General features: G+C 31.8%; 1 protein-coding gene across 3 annotated transcripts in view; it reads right to left on the bottom strand.

Moving 5' to 3' along the window:
- Nucleotides 1–2,919: 2,919 nt before the first annotated feature.
- The window catches only part of chico (insulin receptor substrate 1 chico), a 129,908-nt gene continuing 117,195 nt past the window's right edge, over nt 2,920–15,632 (bottom strand). For all 3 annotated transcript variants that reach the window (XM_072523751.1, XM_072523752.1, XM_072523753.1), the window contains one exon: nt 2,920–13,881. In XM_072523751.1, the coding sequence (XP_072379852.1) occupies nt 13,316–13,881 (566 nt within the window). In that variant the 3' untranslated portion in view covers nt 2,920–13,315. The remainder of the gene's footprint in view (nt 13,882–15,632) is intronic.

Raw genomic sequence — 15,632 nt, 5'->3', positions numbered from 1 at the left:
TCCACTACTGAGAAAGCGTTCTTTTTAGGGACGACTCTAGTTATTGCCTTTACAGCTCCATTCATCGACCAGGTGAGCGGTATGCACAGTGCAACATATGAGAGACGAGATAGTTGAATGGAGGCTCTGTGGTGGAATTTCTTTAATAGCAACAATGGGTTAGGTGTCATGGTGGTGGTTCTTTAAATAGCGAAAGGTACATTACAGAAATTTTGTCTGGACACATTGTTCCTATCGCACCTTACATAGAAAATAATTTTATCTTAATGCATAATAACGCAAGGCCTCACGTGTCGGTACTGAATATTTACATGCGATAAATATTCAGGAATTGAATTGGCTGCGTCACAGTCCCGACATAAATCCTATTGAACATTTATGGAATATTGTCGGTAGACAATAGGTTGTCAGTTTCCTGCTTCTCTGCAAGATATATAAACTATGGTTGTTGATATCTGGAACTCCATAGACCAAAACCAAATAGCCTGCTTAATATCCAGCATGCCTAGGCGATGTGAAGCTGTTATTAGAAGTAGAAGAGGAAATATGCTATATTAGTTTACGTTATGTTTTATATCTATTTCTGTTTAAAAGTTTTATTAACTGTTGTTATTTTTTATTGTTAATTTAGTATTGTTTCAGTAAAACACATGTTAAAGAATAAAACCTCTATTTTCTTTGTTTTTTAGATATCGGGGAAATTAAAAAAACAAAATGTTCACAAAAAGCCCAAAAGATAAGTTTGCGTAAATCATGTTCCTTGCCTACTAAATTAGCTTACTATTCTCCTCCATTTATCACTGTTTGTTGTTCTTTCTTCCCAACCATCTATTTCTTCTTTTCTGAGATCTTCCTGTACGCTATCAAACCATCTTTATCTGGGTCGTCCTTTCCTTCTTTTCGTGATTGGGCCCCGTTTTAGAATTATTTTTGGCATCTTTTTCCTTTCCATTCTCATCACGTGCCCTATCCATCTCACTCTATGCTTTTATGAAGCGACTGATGCTTGGTTCGTTATATAGTTCCTTTAGCTCCCTGTTTGTTCGTCCCATCCAGCCTTCCACCGTGTTTTTGCCTCCATATATAGCTCTGAGCATTTTCCTTTCCCATCTTTCTAATTTCTCCGTATTTTCTTTTTTCATTGTCTATACTTCACTACCATACGTCACTGTGGGCTTTATTACTGTTTTATATATTTTATTTTTTCCAGATACATATTTGGATTTCATCTGTGGTCTTAGGTTTCCCGTCTTTTAATTTCCCTTTGCCAATGTGGCATTCAGTTTCCATTCTTCCTGACCTTTCTCTTCTATAATATCCCCCGATAACTAAAATGGACCACTCTCTCGAAATTATATTCCCTTGATCCATTAGATATGAAAGTAAACTGTCCCTCTTCCTTATGGTCTGTATTTCCGAGGATCACGGACTTCTACTGGTTTATTTCTAGGTCAAAAACATTTTTAAATTATTTTCTTGTTTTTATTAGAATATGTAGTAAGATAATCAGCGAAGGCCAAACATTGATGTTCATTGTTGAATATGGACCCGGTCGTTTTAACTCTGCTATTTCTGATTATTGTTTCCAATACCAAATTAAAAAGCACCGTGGATAACGGATCTCCTTATTGCTATTGACTCCAAACTCATCCAATGAAAATCATCTCTATACTACATGGTTTAGTGTGGTATTCAGAGTCCAGGGAGCTCACTGCTTCATACATTTTATTCCATATTATCCTATCATACGCTTGTTTAAAAGTTTAAAATCTATCAACAATGCATGGAGGGTTATCTTATATTCGTAGCAGGTAGACTGGATTTATTTTAGAAAAATCTGATCTGTCACTGATCTCGTAACTCTAAAATCGACCTGATACTCACCTAGTTTATCATTAGCATATCTGTTGATTCTCTCTCTTAGCATCCTGGCTACTATCTAACAAGTACCCAACAGAGCAGTAATAAAGCTTTGGTCCAATCATTGGGCAAATTTTCCTCTTCCCATATCCTCTTGATAAGACTATAATTATATCCTTTTTTGCAGTTCTTCCCCTCCATTCTTTAGCATTTCTGCAGCTCTTTCGTTTTCTCCCGGTATTTTGTTATTTTTGAGTCTATTGCTTAAATTTTTAATGTCTCCTTTACTAGACAGTTCTATTATTATGCCATCATCCGGTATAAGAAAATTTCCATTCTCATCTGCATTTTGCCCATTCATTAGTTCATTAAAATGCCTCTCCCATGTACCCAGCACTGATTCTTTTTTTTTCTTTTTCACTCCAGAGTGTTCTATCTTATTTTTTTATGTATGAATTGCAATTCTGGTACCCCCATTCAGTTTTTTTTAACTTCTTGATAAAACGATATGTATTTCTTTTTTCTGAAATCTTTCTGCTATTTCTTGTATTATTTTTTCGTTATGTTCTCTTTTCTTTCGTCTGCGTACCCTTCTCATTATTCTTCTTTGATCTTTGTAACTCTGGTTTATACCATCGTTAGTATTTGTCAATGCCAATTGTTTTAATCTTTTCTATTCCTCTGCTATTTTAAGGCATTCTTCATCAAACCAATTCTTCCCTACCTTCATTTGGCTCTTTTGTGGAATAATTTTATAATTTACTATAGTTATAGCTTCTCTTATATAGCTTGCCACACTTGCTCTATTCCTAGTTTCTCTTCTTTCTGGGATAATAGCCCATTATTTATTTTATTGATATACTTTCTTTTTATTTCCACCTCGCATATCTTTTCTATATCATATCGATTTTTCCTCTTTGAATTTGTTTTTCTCAGTTTTTTTGCACTGTTCTACATATAGCTCTAATCAGAAAATGGTCCGAATCCATTTAGACTTCTGTATTATTTCTAATATTTCTTATAAGTTTCGATCTATAATTTCTATCACACTACTTAAATTAAATAAAACGACTTGAAATAGCTTTATATTTTACTTTATTTTACAGTCCAAGAAAAATTTAGTTTAATTTTATGGTCCTGTAAAATTAAACTTATTTTAACAATCTTTAAACATCCTGTATTCACAAAATTTTCAAAACAAATTGAGACTATTACATTCTTAGGGCAGACAAAAACAATAATTTATTTAATGTCCAACAATTAAGTCTAAATACAGACAAAAATTACCTAAAACGTATCAGTCTAATCATTAAAACAAGATCAAAAGTTGAGATAAAAAATGCTTTTTTAATTTAAAAAAATGAATCTTTTCTCAAACCCTTACAACTAGGTATATAAATACATAAGAAATATATGTCAAGGGCCCATAATCCTCAGATATTTGTTATAATTCCATATTGAATACAGAATTAGCATTGATGCAGATGCAAGTTTTTTAGGCATATTTTTTATGAAAGTTTACATATGTTTTAATGTTTTTGACTAAAAGTCACACGTTTTGCTTCGTTTGGAACATCATATTCTAAGATATACGTCTAAAGATATAAACTCGTAATTGTAAACGATAAAAATACGGCGCTGTTTAATATATCAACTCAAAAATATTGCTACCACTTTAAAAGAAGCAGGGAAGACTACTATGTGAATGATAATAAGGAGTACTTAAGTACATGGCTCATCATCTCATCAATCTAATTAATCTATGTTCTTCATATTTCCTACCATTGGCTTTTTTGGGAAGTGGCCAATCATTTGGTAAGTGACCAGTGTCCTTTTCTCCATCAGCTTTGCTTCTTTTGCTTTTTTTTATTTCCCGTAGTATATTCTTATGTAACTTTTTGTATTTCAAATACGATCTTCCAAACACCGTTTCCATATTTCTGTGTCTGTGTCTGTTCTGTGTTAAACAATAAACGGTAACCTGGTAGAAACTTCCGTAGAAACTTTCATATTTATGAATGTGCTTTCTCATACCGAAGTCAAAACCAATCGGCCAACATCCTCCATAGCCCACGAGTGTAATGTCCTACTTATAGCAAACGAGTCTTAGCCGCAATTACATATTGTAGTCTGAGATCATGAGAGATGTATTAGTTAGAGCTTATGTGTGATTCCAAAATGTCTATATTCAAATATAAAGTTGAGCATATACTCAATAGAACAGTTCAATACCGAATTCCCCATGATAACTAAATCTGAGAATAATAAGTCCTTAATCAAGTTGGATACATTTAAAACCATGGAGAAAAATCATTTAAATGTAGGTTCGTATGCCTCAAGAATTTATTTAAATTAGTTCTTGAAAATTGCGGAGCTTTATATGTGAAAAAGCTCAAAATTTTACTATGACTGGTATAAATCATTCTTCTCCAACAATCGCTCTCAGCGTTTTTATAATATCGCTTAGAGTTTCATAGCCTACCTAGTATTAGAATAAATATAAAAGGTAGAATTTCAAGATTCTCATTAACATATATTTACAAAAGAAACATTTTGCAATTCCTTTAACAAAACGAACATTATGTACAGTTTATATTATACTAGATGCTCCTTGCAGAAATATTACTCGCACTATTTCGATTTTGGTTAAATAATTTATCAAAAACAATGATACGTTATACAATTTGCTACATAAGCTAATATATATACTTAATCAATATTTATCCACACAACAGCCTCCACATAAAATTTAATCCTCTACTGCCAACAAGGCATCGAATATGCCCTAGACAATTCACTAAGACGATATTAAACAGTCGCACAACTAACAAAACCACAATCAACAACATTATTTACTGAAAGCTAACACTAAAGGCAAAATGGTCAAAAAAAAAAATCGACAGTAACAGTATTTAATAAAAACATATGACGATATAGTGGTTCTACTAACAAAATCTAAAAGATATACTTGATACAAGGGTGATGTTCTGTAGAAGAAAGAATTGTAGATTCTTTATCATAAATTGGCGTTCCAGATACCCGTCCATCGTTCTAAGATATTCTGAGAGTGAAGCACAGATGGTGCTTTTTTTTTGTAGTACCGCAGGCAATTAAGCAATTGCCTTGTTACTAATAAAGTCGATTTCATTGGCTTTATACAAAGAATCTCTTATTATATCAAAGCAGCTACAGTACCTTATTATATCCGAACAACTACAGTAACTTGAATTAAGAAAACTAGAATAATAGTAATCAGTAAAGAAACAATGAGATTCAACAAGTAATGGAAATATAGTACCTAGAGATTATACTGTCCACCTATGAAGACGTTGAAAAAGAAGTAAAAGATCAAGTATAAAGAGCAAATAGATTAGCAGCATGACTTAATAACATTATATGGCGTGTAACCGACACATTAACTGTGGGATGAGTGGACACTAAATGGAAAAAAAGAATGGAACAATCACATTCAGTAGAATGAAGGACATGGAGTGACAATTTTAGGCAGCAACCCGCTAATAACAAGCAAAATTGCTTATATAAAAAAAGAAGAACTACAGTACCTCGGATGAGTATCAATCCGACAAACAATAAATTTTTTTAATATAAAATCTTGTTTCATGCTACACCAAAGCTTAACACGCAGTAAATTGGCACTTTTACCACTGAGCAACCAAGTAAAATGGTTGTAAGTTATCTACTTCTATATATTTATTATTCAGAAGAAACAATCAACCTGCTTGTTCGACTTACAACTAGAGATAAAGAAACGAAACGTTTTGTTAAAAAAGCTGTATGGAATGATTTACCTGAATTTATTTCTTGACCTATAAATAATAATTACCCCAAAGAAATTAGAAATCATATGGAAAAAAGAAACTGATGCGGCCAGAGCTTCACTACATGGAGCTCCATCTCATAAATCTAAATTAAATAACGAAACACAATAAGGCCATCCGCACATGAAGCTACTAAAAAGAAACTAAACTAGTTGGTAACTAGAATTACCAACTGTTTACTAACTGTGAATCGCACACTACGCTACTGAAAATTAATAGAAACGAGTCACTTCTTGCCTGTACGAGTAGCTTTGTCATAGGGTGTTTAAATTTTAACCTTTATATTATATATTATTGAATGTTATTATCGCGTTAAAAATGTCACTCACTCGAAAAAATTATTAAGATAACACAATATGTTTGTGTTCTACATAATTATGTACGAAAACGGGAAGGAATACCATATAATATATCATTCCAAGACTTTTCGGTAATATCTTTACGCGAATATTCATTTAACGTATAGTTGTATAGGCAGGGATGTTTTTCCACTTCTTGCACTAATTTTATATTAAACGACTGTTCTACTAATTTCGCCATTTCGCGTGTAAACTTTAAAAATATCACAACAAACTAGAAACTAGTCACCAAGCGACCTGCACGTCCAGTCTGCTGTGGACTGATCACTGATGCATTAGAGACCGGTTAGTAACTGGTAGCGCTGTGTGCGGATACTCATTAAAATACATGGACAGTAACTAATAAGCAACTGATTGGTAACTAAAGTTACCAACTGGTTTCTTTTTAGTAGCTTCATGTGCGGACGGCCTAAATGAAACAGTTTGTAACTACTTAAAAAACGAACAAAATAAATAAGCATAACTGATTATTCTCTCTAGAGTCACAACTACATTAAAAAGACCTTAACAATCTTACATAATCCTTCATTAAGAAATACGGGTGGGAGTTGGCCAAGAATCAATGTACAGAAGACCAATAAATTTGCTAAATATTTAGAACAAAAAATTAATGACTGGGAAAAACTCACAAAAGAAGAAGGCGAAATTAAATTAGTGACAAAACCAGTGGACAATACAAATCCGGGAAAGCATCTTGATTTGATATAATAACCGGGAATTCCTAAAAAAAAAAAACTCCATATTAAGTCATAGAAAAATAAATACTACCAATAGTTCGTTCAGATTAAAGTTATTCATAAGATACGGACAGTATCCGAGGTTACAATAATGCCAAACCTGGATACTAATTTGTTCGTAATTTCATAATATACAGAAACTAGTACCAAAAATGATGAAGAGCTAGATAGGGCAAAAGATAAAGATCTAATTCCACTAGACGATCATTGGGAACTAAAAAAATAATAATATAGGTGTACCACAAGGTAACGTGTTAGGAACTTTTCTATACCTATTATATACTAGTGATATCCCTGATGAAAAAGCAACAAGAGAAATTGTTGACTTCGTTGAAAAAATTAATAACTGGAGTAAATGCTGGCAAGCTAAATTAAAAGAAATGTAATCTATACAAAATTTTACAAACAACAAGAACATGTTAAAAAACACTTTTAATTGTTAAAAATAAAATAACTCCTTGGTCAGACATAACGAGTTCTTTGGGGATTCGGATCAACAGTTCTTTTTGCAGTTTGCTAAGTATTTATTACTTAGAAAAGTTTAGAAAATAAAAATATCAGGAATATGTGTTAAAAAGTGAAACCGTTTGAATAGTCACCTACATATCGGAATTACTTATTAGAGTTACATTAGAATATATGAAATGAGAAGAGATAAATAAGTTTTTTATTGAATGAGATGTAGGTAGTAAAAAGACAGAAAGAATAAGAAATAAAAACTACGGTTATTTAAACCAAAAGAAATAAAGAGTAATTTTCAATTATTTATAATAATCAATTTTATTTTCCTACGTGCGAAAGTAAAGGATTAAACCGACCAACTTTAACAACTAGAATCAAATTCTCAAATCTTCCAATATATAATAATCAAACACGATAATAGAAAACCTAAATTTAATTTAAAAGTTTTAAAATTGTTTAATATAAGTATATTTCAAACACATCTACAATCCAATCCTATTACGCTAAGCGTCCAATTGTCTACTTTCTCGAAACAACACGATATTTTATCTCTTAATGGGAGCATCTGTACAACGTGAGAAAATAGCTGCATTTTTTATTTTAAACCATTGCTACTTGCAGAGATATAAGAAATTTTCAAACAGGAACTAATTACGAAAAGAAAACTATTCTTATCTACAATATTGTAGTATCAGTTTCAAAGTTCTTTAATTTTGGTTAAGCCTATTGTTATTTGATGAGCTGCAAGAACAGCGAGACTTCAACAAACTAGTAACAAAATTTGACAAGATTTTTTCACGAATATTAACGTCCATAATATGCTCAAATTTTAAAAACGTCTCACCAAGAATTAAATATATAGAACTCTTACAATCAATGATATCTGCGAAGTTGAATAGTATGACCAAAAATAAATATATTTTCCATTACTAAAATTCTATAACAGAATCTTCGAATACTATTGATAGGTTGTTTGTAAGTTTGAAATATGTAAAATATTGTTAAATATTTTCATCAATTCATCATCACCCAGAAAACATACAAAATATTTTCAACGTAAAATCCACCTTATTAGATATTTTTCCTTCATAATATTAATTGTTTGTCTACAGTAACGGTTGTGACCATTAAATAAATATGTCTGTAGCGTCCCTTACACCATTACTATTAGGTGGTTGAAGGAACTACCTAATAAAACATTCTGAAAGGCGATTAAAATAGGGAAAGAAAAATTTGGCAAATTAAAGCGATTTAATATGAGTTATTGCTTGATTAAAGCTAGCATAAAATACACGTAATTCTTGGTTCCGCTAACATCACTATCCCTTTATTTCTTCCTATTGTTCTAAAAACTGTTTGTTTGTGATGTCACATTCCGTCCTTGTGGGATGTCAACCGGTTCTTCTGGTAAGTTTTAAAAATCTTGTTCAGAAACAGATCTTGTTTTCAAAATACAATTTTTTAATTAGAGAAACGTATATTATCATCGGTTGCAGTAAAAACAAACTAATGGTTCTAATAAGATAATCAAATATGCATTATTTATGCTACTAATTTGGACATATTATTGTACATTTCAAAATAGAAGACGTTAAAATTGTATTGTCAGTGTTTTAGTTACTTTCTGGAACGATTTTATTTGAGGATAGTATCCGTTTGTGTTTGCTTGGTACTGCTATCGGCTACCTTAATTTTCTATCCATTTCTCCATCAATTATTTAACCTTGGAGATATTTTTCTGTTTTCATTAAACGAATGAATGAAATTAACAAAAATTGTTAATTTCTATTAAACATAGTAGATAACCTAGAAGTGCCACAATAAAATCATTTCAGAACCATGTTGAATTTATTGTTAGATAGCAACTGTCTTTTCTTCTCTTGGTACTGAAAAAATCCATTTTTTCTTTTAGTTTTAATCATTAAAAAGGAAAATTAAAGAACTTTTTCATTGAAGTACTCTTATATCTTAAACGCGTTTTATAGTACGCGTAAGGAAACATCAAAAATTTCTTTTACCTCAAAACCGACTAATATTTACAAAGTGAGCCATTACAATAACAAACTAAACAGTGATGTTTTCTTTAATGGTCGACCCGTTGTATATACATCATTTTGAGGGATATTAAGTAATGCCGGTTCACCTTGTAAGTTTAATTTTTCTCGAGGAACCATATGGAGGTAGTGTTTAATTCAACACACATTCACGTCCTGTAGAACGTTAGAGTTCCAAATATACAAAGTGCTCTACACGACGTTGATCTTTTCCGAACACACTGTATACATTCCATTATACTAAATATATTTTTAGCGTTTAATTAAATAAAAAACATGATAATAAATACATTATGCTAGTGAATAAGTTTACCTTCTGTGTCTACTGGTTATAACTACAAAAATACAATATAAAAACTTGTTAAAATTTTAACAAAAAATCAACGAATCTATGTACAATTTTTGCCTAAAAAATTCTAATAGATCAGTCATTCTATTTATTTACAATGTTAAAATAACAAATCAAAATGTTTGAAAGCTCAAACACAATCTTTTACTCATATAATTTCTAAATAAATAAAAACAAAAGTCAAAATTCAATTTATATACAATCGTTTATTTTTAATAAAAAATGTTTAACCAAATTCTATTTAAGACCAACCTATCAAAAATTCGATAAAAGATTCGTAAAAAAATTGAAAACAACCATCAAACTGAGTATTCAATTTAAGTAATGAAAGTAATATTAAATGTATTGTGATAAAAACGAAAGCACGAGTAAAATGACACATGGAAGAGAGAATTCTAGAAACTTTGAAATCAAATGAAGTCTCAGGAAGAAGCCTAGTCGAAGAATACAGGAAAGTTGTACTCCCTATGAGTGAGAGGAGAACAAAGTACAAGATGATTAGCACATTTTTCGGCCAATACGACCTAGACCTAGAATTAGGGGATTAGATGACGTAGAAAAGACTCAGACTCAGAAAAATCTCAGAAATTGACTTCACCGAGCTGAAGACCAAGATTATTACAATAGTCAATGACTTATAATTTAAGTAAATAATTGAGCTGTTTTTACGACGCAAAGCCAAATGAATTAAAGGCAAACATACAATAAAGCAGTGTTAAAAATTATTGTACGAAATATTGAATACATTCAGTATCAACATTTTAGGCATGTAGATCAGCTACATTATTTATAGGCGGAATTGCAAATAACTTTGTAACTTATGCTTAAAATTTAAAGTCCAGCTGATTCGGAAGTTAGTAATCAATTGTAAATTCCACATAAAAACGACAGGCAACTTCATAAAAGTGTGTTAATAATTGTTAGCCTAAATCATAAATGAAGTTGGCAATCCTGTATTCCTAGTGACTTTTGCTTTGGTATATTCACAGGTTGTCACTGAAATTCACGATGTGGCGTTGTAATAGAATAAACTTGAAAAATATGGAGTCTTAGTTTTGTTAATTTTATTCATCATACCTCTAAACCACTGCTTTCCTCAATTATTTTACACATATTAACTGTACCGAATCCGTCGGCAAAAAGTTAGGTAAATAATAACTATTTATCTAAACAGATATAGATAGACACAGTAGCATATTATAAGATATTACTCTTATAAGTGAATACAACGCATTTCATTACTCTCTTTTATTTGTCTCAAATATAATTTGATTAAACAGTGCCGATTACTTATGTACAATGTGCTCGCTTGCACAAACCCTAACAAAAAAGACATTTCAAACATTTTGAATAATTTTTTCATTAAAATGACTGACGGAAAATAAAATAAATAGGTAAATAAACACTTTAGAGAATATAAAAATATGTGCTATCAGGTTAATAAGATTGATGGATTTTCAAAATTAGTTAAATACAACAGTAAGACGGTTCAATTTGTTTTATGTGAAAAGTAAACAAGGAAATCCTTTACACCATTTCCTGTTTTTGATTAAGCGCATGTTATCAATATTATCCCGTCAACAAAACTAAAAAATTACTTAATAAAATATCTGCTATGTAGAAATATAGCGTTTAGTCCTATAAATGGAGTGATTTTAGGCTGCAAACATACGGTAGTACTAAAATAGTAGTTTAGCTTAGGGCCATTATATCGTAAAAATTTTTAACTTCATCATGTTTGCTTTAGTTATTATTCGAAATTTGGAAAAAAAAACTGTCAAAAAATATATTGTTACGAATAGGCTTGCGTGATACCGCTAGTAGGTGTTAGCGTAAGCTCCTGAACTAATGTAATATTAAAGATTTGACCTTAACGCGAGAGCCTAGAAGAGAATTTTGATTTTTAGGATAAGTCACTTCCTGTCTGTTTTATAAACAGATGTTTTCTTAATAATCTCAGGTTTATTGTTTAATAAACTTTTAACTAATCAACCATCGGGTTGTTTTATTCAACAGGCTTTGTACCCAGACACCATATTTATGAAATTTAAAACAGTTACAGAAAACCCGAATGCCAAACTAGCAGTGAGTGGAAAGAATGGGATGACAAGAATTCAAAGGCACATCTGCTATAGATCAAGACCAATACAACATTTGATAAACTGTGAAAATGCTGCCCAAGTGTTCTCAAGACTGATCACAATACATGAACAAAAGACTGAAATCTCTAGAGAGTTAGTGTGGCAAACATTTTATGAATATAACATACATGAGTATGCACTGATTGCAGAGCATATATCAACAATAGAGCTATTAGTTAGACAGTTAAAATATTTTAAAGAAACTATTAGTAACAGTACTGTTTGTTCCACAGTAATTAATAGTTTGCCTCCTAGATTTAATGCCTTTTGTACTGCCTGAAACTTCTTAGCTAGTTATCAGAAAATTAAGCAGCAAGATTGTTTAAAAGAAGAGACTAGAATGTATATTATTGACTCTGAAATATACCGTCTTGCTTTACAAAGTACGCTTAAAGCCATCAGCAAAAAGATAAACTACACAAATCAAGGTAATAAGCTAACACTGATGCAGACTATGCTGGTTTGCCTAGATCCAAAAAAATCTAATAGTGCAAAAATGTATTTATGGTAGCCAATGGCACTATTTCGTAGCACTTAAGAGCTAAAAACAGAGGATAGTGGCACAATTAACGACACAGGCAGAGTATATACCCTTGGCTTTTGGTGATTGGAGAACATTTTCTAAAGATTGGAATTAACGTTCTTGAGAATAATTTTGATTTTTAGGTTAAGTCACTTCTTGTCAAAACTTTTTACTAATCGACCGTTGGGTTGTTTTATTCAACAGTAAGATTACTGAAAACCAAAATTATTGAAAAGAGGAAGTAAATTCTGGATATGACTTAAATATATAAACTCTTTACTCTGGCATTTTGGAGTTTATTTGGCAGTAATTCTGACAGTGACGTTTTAAATGTAAATTTAAATAATGATAAAAAGTAAACGATAATTTGTTGACATTTTGTAGTTGATTAATAAAGTTTACTCTACAGATGAGCGGTATTTCACGAACAAACCTTCACTGATATCGGAAAATCATTGATCACAATCGCTGGTTATATTAGTTATTAAATAGGTCTGTGCTTAGTTACAGCAACAGTATATTCCGTAAAGCGACGGAGTCAAAATGAAAAAAATCGGATTTATTTTCTACTTAATGGCCATAAAAAAACCAAACATTTCTTACTACCGAATTTTGTTAGAGTAAAATCAACTTTGGAGTCTCTATTTTATTGAACACAGTATGGTAATAAAACAAGTTTACGAACTCATCAGCTGCCAAAATGTAGCTACAGCAAAACTTTCTCGACAAAGCTTTATATGAACCGCAAGTGCTTCTAAGTGCTATTCATAGCAAGTGCTATTCATAGCAAGTGCTATTCATAGCAACAAAGCTTAAAGCATATTTAACTGATTTTGTAGGAGTTGTACAAAAATATATCACGTGACAATGTTTCCTTCTTCAGAAGTATGCAGAACGGCAAGTGAATACTGTATAAATATTTATACCTGTAAATTGTTATAAAATGTTTATTTACTCTAATATTGTAAAAAAATAGTAAAAAATTATAAAACTAATTCTTAACTTTTGTATTATTATTCCCTAAGCTTTGGTTGCTGTTGCTATTCTGCTTTAATCCTTCGCTTTTTACAAAATCGATTTCAGCATAAACGAAAGTGGGTTCCCCCTGAACACTAGAAGAAGCTTCTTCCGAAGATTGGGATCCCTTGGTACTTCTAGGACTTCTATTTTCTTCCTCTTGCGTTGTCAGATCCAAACTAGCGTAATGCAGTTTATTTTTTTCTGTCTTTTCTTCTGGTTTAGCGTCCTTTTGTGAAGGATTATTTGTCCAGTTACCTTCGATTCGATCTGAGTTTACGGATTCGGGACGCGAATTGACTAGAGTTGAAGACGACGACCAAAGTTCACTAGATGTGGAGCTTGGCCGAGATGTGGCACTTCGCGAAGTGTCCGAAGAAACAGAGGGAGGACGCGATTTATCAGAATTGCCGCGGGTTAAAAAATTCGATTTGACGGCTGACTCGCTGTTCACGGAATTTGGACGCGAAATTTTTGCGGCAGGAGAGACGCACTCGCTGCTAGAGGCTGAAAGGGATAATTCCATGTAGTCTGAAGAATCTGAAAAATAAAAAAATAATGTATTATCGGATGTAATGGTAAGTTAGGAGAAGGAGGGGTAATATCGCGCAGGCACCAAATATGTACAATGGATCGCACAATAGATATGTAATCAAGTGTATGGTGTCAGGGAAAGCCGGCAACTATGTAGAAACGGTCGACTGTCCGCTCAAAAGACTTACTTGCACATGGTAGATAAAATCTTGAAGCAGATAGTTTTTGCTATAATTTTGTGCTCTGCTAAAATAAGAAAAGTAAGTGGTAATTTTAAAACAAAACATATTTTAGTACAGATAATTTCGTCAATTCTTGTGTGATATTTGTGCATGTTTAGTTTTTAATTTGATTTTTGATTATTGAAGATCGTGCAAATGACAACTTTTGTAATGTTTTTCCTGGATTTTGGTAAAGAAAATAAACATTGTGAAGATTAAATATGATCTTCGTTTAACTAACTTGTTTTATTTTCACCAAATCTTAGAAAAAAACATAAAAAAAAATAAATTCACATTTATTAATAACGTTTCCTTTTCATTTCAGATGGTGAGAAACTAGAAACGAAAGACCCACCGACAATCCTGATATATAAGGCAGCTTAATAAATGTGCCAAAATACGTGCAGCCGCTAGTAATTTTCATATTCCGAAGTCAACAATACGTGATCAAAGGGCAAAAGATTTTGAAAATCGAGCTCACTGCACGGAAGGGAAACTAGTATTTTCCAAAGAACAGGAAGCAGAGTTAGCAGATCACATAATAAAATTGGGAAATTTGTCTTATGAAGTTACGCCTTGAGAGTTGAGACGAATAGCTTTCCATTTCCCAGAAGCTTATTATTTGAAACATAGATTCAATAGAAGCAAGAAACAAGCTGGCAAAGAATATCTAAGAGTATCCAAGAATGCTGACGCTGTTGGATTTTTTTTTTCGAAAATCTTGAAGACATTTTGAACAAGTTTAAATTTAAGGGCTACAAAAATGTCTTTAATTATTTTTATTTTTTGTTACTATTCCAGCTTAAATAATATACACGATATTGCCCCACTAGCTAAGCGCTATTACCCCACCGGTTGGGGCAATACCGCGAAAAGCACGCATTGCGTATTTGTACAATATTTTAGTAATGCATTTTTTTGTTAATTCTTTTGACATCTTAAACCAAACATATTTGTGCAGAGTTTACCAATTTATCAACTGTTTATTGTGTACTATATAAATTTCTTGAATGTTTCTGCTTAGCGACGCGATATTACCCCTTCTTCTCCTACATATCAAGCGTGGCAAAATTTCGATTGCGCAAGATCGGAAAAATTATTGCCATAAGCAAGTACCATAATTTATTGTGAGTATTATGTGGTAATTGTGATTTTGTGGCCAGTGTTGTTAATTCTTAATAGAGTGTAAAATACAATATGGAATCTGTTTCTAAACTTTCAAATACAGTATACTCCCTTTATAACGAACACGGTTATTACGAGGTTTCGCATATAACGAGGTACATTAGATGTCCCGTAAAATTTCTATTGAACTATAACCCTTTATAGCGAGGTAAATTTGCTTATAACGAGAGAAAATAAGATTGAAAAACGTGTTTTTTACGTTTTGGCCCGGCCGTAGCTATAAATAAATACCCTTTTTAACTGCGGGCCGCCCGCAATAAACTTCTTACAATTTATGATTCTTAGTCGGAAATGTAAAATTTATGATTCACAAGTGTCATTGTATTGGGTTGACCATTCACACCTAATAAT

This window comes from Diabrotica undecimpunctata, chromosome 2 (assembly GCF_040954645.1).
Source record: "Diabrotica undecimpunctata isolate CICGRU chromosome 2, icDiaUnde3, whole genome shotgun sequence".
In the NCBI taxonomy this organism is placed as follows: Eukaryota; Metazoa; Arthropoda; class Insecta; order Coleoptera; family Chrysomelidae; genus Diabrotica; species Diabrotica undecimpunctata.
Note: the sequence above shows the minus strand (reverse complement) of the source record. Positions and strands in the feature narration are given on the sequence as shown.